At 44.2% G+C, this 7,667-nt stretch overlaps 1 protein-coding gene across 1 annotated transcript in view; it reads right to left on the reverse strand.

Moving 5' to 3' along the window:
• Positions 1-7,667, reverse strand: part of CAMK1D (calcium/calmodulin dependent protein kinase ID) — a 307,209-nt gene that overhangs the window by 175,935 nt on the left and 123,607 nt on the right. The window contains exon 2 of the mRNA XM_019543697.1: positions 3,995-4,126. Within this exon, the coding sequence (XP_019399242.1) occupies positions 3,995-4,126 (132 nt within the window). The remainder of the gene's footprint in view (positions 1-3,994; positions 4,127-7,667) is intronic.

Genomic DNA, 7,667 nt, shown 5'->3' on the forward strand with positions numbered 1-7,667 from the left:
CAGCACCACTGGCTTAGGAGGGGCTGCCAAAATACAAGTTCGCCCAGAGCACCATGTTCCCTAAGGCCAGCTCTGCTGCTCATGATATAGCACTGAACACAGATGCCAAGTGGATTTTTGTCCTCATTTGAAGCAGTCTTGTAGGTCCCGGTTCAGCATGTTATTTAGCCTGTGAGTGGACCGACTCACTGTTTAAATTTAAAGCTCACACATGCAGGGCCATGAGCCTTTGTCAGGTAGAAGCTACCAGACAAAGCTGAGCCATTTTTTGCTTCTCATATTGTAATTTCAAGGGCCTGCTCTGCCCCTGCCATTCAAGTCAATGGGAAATTTTGCTATGGATTCCAATAGAAACAAAAATGCCCATTTTGAAAGAATGCTGCTTGGGTTGCTAGTGTGTAGAAACATGAAGACAGACCTAATGTCACTTAACGGCTCTTCCATCTTTTTCTTTTTAAGAAAAGATTTGCCGGCTTGAGCTGGAAAAATACAGTGATTGAGCATGTATGATTCATCCCAGCCTGCACAGAAAAAAATTCAGAGCGGTTGGCTGGCTGCAAACTCAACTGGTAGCACAGCATCATTTGTGAAATGTGTCATTTTCGGGCAGCAGAGGCACAGAAGCCCAAAGGCAGAAAGCATCTAACAGATCAAGACCATATATATATATGCCCAAAAATTCCATATAGGTCACCAGCTTTCTACAGTATACAAGCATGCTCTCCTTGTAATGACTGGCGTATGACACCAAACAGCTCTAAAGGGAATCTCAGAAAAACAGAGCATTTAGAAGAACATGTAATAAGTTTGCACTTGAGGTCCAGCCTGGCAGAAGTCTCCAGAGAGGTCAAAGGGACTGCTGACATAATTAAAGGATGCACAAGGACACTGTACATAGAACATTGCATTCAAGAATCTCAGTGTATTTCAGAGGCAACACATAATTGGGTTGCACAAACTACAACTGGGCAAGTTAAGCCATCAAAAACGAAAGGTCCCAGACACAAGTCAGTGGCAGACCCAGGAATATAAACAGGACTGCTAGTTCCCAGATCCCTGCTCTTGACATTAGATTTCACTGCCTATAAAACCCACCTTAAATAGAAAAGTCATACCATGATCCACTCAAATGTATGATATAAGATGTAGCGCAGCCTGCCAGATCCTCAAGGGCTGGCAGAAAGACTCTGGAAAAACTGGGATTATTTCATCTGGAGAACAGAAGACAGAGCAGAGTGATCACTGTTTTTTGATCCACAAAGGACAGAACAAGTAAGGGGCTTAAACTGCAACAACAGAGATTTATGTTAGACACCAGGAAGAAGTTCCTATGTATAGTGCTAGCTAAGCACTGGAAGAGATACTGGCTGTCGAATCTGTCACTGGAAGGTTCCAAATGAAAGTCTGACCAACATTTATCTTGGCTGGTTTGGACAGGATGACTGCCTTGAGCATGGGGATGGAGTAGAAAACTTCAAGGTCCACCCCAGCCCTACATTTCTATGATTATATGCAGATGCAAAAGACATGCATGGATTTTGGGATTTGTTCTTCCATCTCAGGAGCAGTTATATAATTTAATCCAAGGTAGGGGGTACGGGGGAGAGGTCTACAGTTTCTTCTCTTCTCCCCATCTGCTAAGGATGTCACCTTAGTCCAGCTCCATCTGGAGAGATTAATCTTATGCCAAAGCACCTCTTACTTTTAGCCCTGGAGGTCCCAACAATTCCTGTGTGTCATTCAAGGTGCACCCCACCCCCCCTCACAAAAAGAAACTGCCTAATGCAGCAAGCTTCGCTTGAGCTGGAAGATGGCGCAGAAGCATGACTCCATGACAGGTGTGGTTTCTTTCATGCAGATACACTATAGCACTTGTCCCTGCTTGACAACTGCCAGAAGATAAGGCCTCCCCAGGATGAAGAAACCATTTCCCACCCACCCAAATGCAGGACAGAGAACTCAAGTCTACTACAGAGCATCCTCTGAAGAGGTCAGGGATATTCCATGTCACAGCAGAGCTGAGCCTAGTCATGGACATTTGTCTTCTCAGGTGAAAGCCAGAGCCTTTAGCAAGCTCCATGGATAGACTGGAAGGGCAGGCGGAGGCATTTTCATGAGCTCTGAATTCCTTCTCTGTGCTTCCCTTTCAGGGAATCAAGTTAATACTTATCATCTCCTCCACCTATTTGCACGAACTTTGGGATCAGCTAGCCAAGTACATGTCTACTTAAGGATTCTTGCTCCTTAGAGTGAAGTATACCAGCCCAATGCTGTGGTATAATACATAATCATTAGGAGAGGCGTATACTAAAGATCAGGCTTAATATTAAGCTCACCAGAAACAAAAGCGGGACAACTAGAGGTACCTCTGCAGCCTAGCAACAGCATCTCAGGATTCGCCTCACCTTTTTTGTTTTAAAGCTATGCCCAACATCTGCTTATCAGAGAAGAATTCATTGCAGTGTGTGTAAATAATGCAACTGGCTGATTTCCGCCTCCTCAACTGAGAGAAGCAGCTGTTTTTTTGGTTTTTTTTAAGGTGGTAAGGTGGTGGTTTTTCCTTGGTGGCACATACATATTCTTCACTGGGACTATTAGCAAAAAAGGAACTATTTTTGGGGTAAATACAAAGACATCCTAAAGGTGAACTGGCAATATCTAAGTACAAAACATCAGAAGAGAGACATGGGCAATCTCTCTCATTGCAGCTAACTCCTAATGCCCAGTAGGCAGCAGACTGAGCAGCTCTATAAGGTATTTTCCATCCCCTTGCTACTTTGCCAGTGCAGCTTGGACGGCTCAACCCAAGCTTCTGCTTCCTGTTGTCTTGTGAAACAGCTTGCCAGTGAACAGGAAAAACGAGGGAAAAAAACAAAAGCAAGAAGCGACCCCCAAAGATTTCTCTGTACTCCATCCTTCAAGGCAGGTCCAGGCAAGGCAGTCCTTACGACAGGCAAAACTGCCTGTTCTACCAAGACAGCATTTGTTTCAAGCTGTTAGATTGTGCCACTTGAAATTACTGCTTGGGTATGAAATCTCAACACTAGTGGGGCTTGTTCTAGCTTCTCTACCATACTATGCCCCAGTCAACACCTCCTTTTCTTTTGATTCCCTTCTTAAAATGCATTCAAATTTCCTAATGGAGTCAGAGAAAGCTTGGAGCTTGTAAGAAATGGAGGCCTGATCCCCCAGTGGCTCTATCTATTGTACTTCCCAGTAATCCCTTCTTAAGGCAAAAATGCCCAGCTGGAATACCTTGAACAGTAGCATCTGTCACGACTGAGAGGGCACAGAGTTGTGCTGAGAACTCCATAACGGGGAAAGGAGGGGTTAACCTTAATGGTACTGTCACACATCTGCATCCTATGTTGTAAGGATGGCTCAGGATTATGTTAAAGCTGATCTGGCCCCCGATGAAACCCATGGCCAAACTGTTAATAATTTCAGTGACATCAGGATTATTTAGGGCAGGGATGGACAAAATGCTATGTACAGTATGCGGCAGATCAGGGAGGGGATAGGGTGTACAGTGGCAGATAGGACAGGAAGCAGAAAGCAGAGCAGTAGATTGGACAGGGAGCCCAGGGAAGGAAGCAGAACACAGCAATAGCAATAAATCGGACACTGAGCAGAAAACAGAGCAACAGATTGAGCAAGGACAGGGGATCAGAGTGACATCCAGGGAAGGTGTAGGGCTAATCTGTGACCTGCCTGCCAACAAGGTTGGCCCCCACTGATTTAGAGAACATTATACTGTACACCCATAGGCCTACTCTCCCACTATGCATTAGTCTGGCTCCATTAATGCACAGGAAAAAGAGGCAATTTTAAAACCAAATGGAGCAAGCATTTTATTCTCAGATATTCCCAGCCCTCTGTGATAGGCTGCGCTACTGGGTCACATGCATCAAATCGCAGTTCTCACTCACTGGCCATAGAGCAGACTGATCTGCTAGTCTAACTGCTAAAGGAGATGTGCGTATCTGATACTTACTTTCTCAAGACCGCGATTTCGTTCTCTATGCTGCTTTCCTTCCCCTTCAGTGCTTTCTTGGGAATGCACTTGACTGCAAATAGTTTTCCACTTGCTCTCTCTTCAGCCAAAACGACTTCAGAAAATGCACCCCTAAAGAAAAAGGAAAAGATCAATTTCAAATCATCTCCTCTCCGCGATCCGAAGCATGCGCTTACAGGCTACAAAGGCTGCTACTGCAACTTCTCTTTATTAACAGCAACGTTCCACATGTAAAGCATCTTTCATTTGCTTTACAAACATACTCCTGTTGGCGCTCAGGCTAAATATTCCTGACAGCCACGTTTACTGAACAACAAGAAAGTTTTAAAAGTAAGCCAGGGTCCAAAAACGATCGAAGGGATCTCTTGGAAACCAAGAAATGCTACTTGTGCCACCGCCAACGATTTACTGTGAGACTTGGAGAACACACTTAGCATCTTCTGCCCCAGACGCCTACCTGCAGTGATTCCTTCACTCACTGCAGCGGTAGGAGGCTTAATTCATAAAAGTCTGTAAAGCCTGCACTTATGTTTATCCAAGATACTCACACTTTAATGATCGCTCCCGTTTTAGTTCTCCAGCAGTCTAGGGTTTCCCATCGCTTTTTGTTCTATTCTGACTCAGCAAAGACAGCAGCTATTGAACTACTTTGCACAACATAAAATTAACACCAAAGAGCTACTCAACACAGCTCACAAAGGCACTCTCATGGACCCAGAGGGACATCCTTCCGTCTTCAGCTCCCCTTGTGCAAAAATAAAGTTTATTTCCTACCTATGGGGACTTTTTACCATCTTGTACCATCTACACTTTTCCCAGAGCCTCACTAAAGGACTTTGATCCTGAAAGCTTGCAGAAAAGGACAATTTTCTTGCCATTTTCCAGTTGGTCTAATAAAAGGTATCGTTTTGGAACCAAGAGTTCTAGGTTTTTTTCACACCCATGGAACAACCTTCAACAAGAGATTTTGCTGAAGTCAGGATTACAGAGTCAGTTGAGGCCTTCCTATGAATAGTAAGAATATTCAGGGCTGCAGACAGGATAAAACATACGAAGAGCATATGAGCCAGGATACAAGTCCTCACTCAGCAGCCAAGAGTAAGAAGAAGCCGCCGCTTTGACATTTTATGCCAAATTTATGTATTATGAACTTCTCTGTATTACTTGGTTTCAGCCACTGTTGAATAAGATCCTAGATGGCCTACTGGCCTGATTCAGACTGGCAAATCCCAGTGCTCCTATTAATCGAAAAACCACTTTCCGCAGTACCTGTGCTCCCCTGTGTATCTCACATCCAAGTGCTCATCTCTCAAGACCACAGCCCAAGGTCAACTAATAGCTGCAAGGTCATTTATTATTTACATAAAATAAAAGTAAATCCCCAGAACTAGGGCACATTTCCCTTTGAATTTTCCCCTCAATCAATCAATATATTATTTGGCATGGCCTTCCAGTAAAAAAACACGCCACTTACAGCCTAAACAAGCTGCAATTAAGCTCCAGTAAGCTCTTAAAATGTTAATATTTGATCACAACCTCATTAAACTCTGAATGTTCTCTGACTTTCATCCCCCACCACTGCTGGTTATCTGGTGTTTACGGGTAAACAGATGCTTTTTCCCTTTTACTGCCAGGCTCTTTCTTCCTCAATCATACAGTTCTTATGGCACAGTTGAGTATAGGTGACCTCACAGTTGCTCCCTGGATGTGAAATAACTGAATGAATCATTAAGTGAGTCAATAAATGAATCAGGCTGGAGAAGGAAGATGCTGATTAGGAAAGAGAAAACTTCCGTTTACAGGGAAATACTTTTGTAGTTAGTGGTGATAAGGAAATGATGACAGGAAGCTGGAAATAGATTAATGGGATTGATGCAAAAGTGTGTGTGTGTGTGTGTGTGTGTGTGTGTGTGTGTGTGTGCGCGTGTGCACGCGCAGTTCAAATTTTAGCCTCACTAATTCTACTCAATGCTTTGTGTTTAGATCACAAGTTTCAGAGAGCTATGGGACCGACGTACTTCATCCAGGAGTTCACCTATCCTGTGCCACATGGACTCAGCCAGAACAAAAGAACCAAGCAGATCAAGTTTGTTTAAAAGACTCATTCTGTGACTTTCACCTGCTGAACAGCCCTAGTTATTTGAGTCTGAAATCCTTTCAACACCAGTCCTTGTCCTTGCAAATACTTAGGGAATAAATCACTTGAACCTTCAAGTATCATTAAGTTCAGAGAGAAGGGTGCTGAGGAACAACCAGGATGGCTCCCAGGCATCCTTTCAAGAACCCCTTAAGCCACACCTTGCCTGAAGGGTGTTTGTGCCCAAAAGCTTGCAAAGAACAATTTTTCCAACTATTTAGTTGGTCTAATAAAAGATATCCCCTCTACCCAAAGAACCTTGTCTGCCGACATCCTTAGACTAACAAGGCTATAATCAACACCATGCTTGCATCCGTAAGCTTTTGTCACACTATCTACGCTGCATGTGCTTGGCTGTGTGTTGTACTAGTCCCTTGCCTCTTGCTTGCCTGCTCTGCACAGCAGCTTGAATGTTTGTACAACTCCTTTTGCCTGTTGTACAGAGCCGAGTATGTTTACGATACTATAAAAATCCAGAAAGCTTCTGTTTACAACATAAGTTCATTGCCATTCAAAGACCGTGATATAAAAATCTCTTTTCAGTAAACTCTACTAAATGCCTGGGTTACTGCCCTTCTCCTCTGCTTGCTGGAAAGCCATGGGGAGGAGAAGCTGTATCCAGCCTACAGATTTGAACTGATAGCCCCTTGAATGTTTTCAAGGACTTATAGTTCCCCTCATTAAGATTAACATCATATTTCTTTAATGGCTGTTCTCATTAGGAACACAAAATGGGAAGATACTCTATTAAAGTGTTTATCTGAATGTCAACCCTCGGTGCTTAGAGCACTCCTCATGTTCCCAACGTTGTACAAACACTTGGCGAGATTCATGTCTCAAACTGCCCTCAGACAGCATTTAGTACTGCTCCCTGCAATCCCCCAGCCCCTGAGGACACACGCAGCGTGTGACACTGGTCTGGGAAGGAATAAGATATATATTATCTAAGAAATAAAAAATTGTGTGTGTGTATATATATATACATACACACACACACACACACACACACACTTTTTTTTTTTTAAATGGAAAATTTTTCATGTCCCAAGTCAAATCAGCCAGGTCAATTCCAAATCCATGTGAATCATTCAAGAACGATACGTAGCCCTCCTACCGGCAAGCATCCTTCACCCCTACTTGGGGCTTCAGATTCTTCCAGATCCTTTGGCGGGCATCCTATGTGCAGGCCCATGCCCGGAGGCTTGGGTTTTGGATGCCCCCGAGTTTCGCTTGCCCTCAGTTGTATTGCTATAAGAACAAACTAGGAAGCAGTCTCCGATTTCCATAAAGTCAGTGTGTAGCTGAGATCCTCCCACTGAAAGTCGAAGTGGGAAGCTAACTAGGAGGCTCTCGCAGGGAGTCCTGTCCACCGGCAGACAAGGGTGCAACCCTCCAGGGAATGTTACTGTCACGGAGTCGCAGAGGTGCTCCGTGATTGTGAGGGCGATTGGCAGGGCTGCCAATCACCCAGGCAGCCCAGGTGCCTGGTTGCCAGGGCAACCAGGTGGTCACATG

This window comes from Crocodylus porosus, unplaced genomic scaffold, assembly GCF_001723895.1.
Source record: "Crocodylus porosus isolate Cpor-Errol unplaced genomic scaffold, CroPor_comp1, whole genome shotgun sequence".
In the NCBI taxonomy this organism is placed as follows: domain Eukaryota; kingdom Metazoa; phylum Chordata; order Crocodylia; family Crocodylidae; genus Crocodylus; species Crocodylus porosus.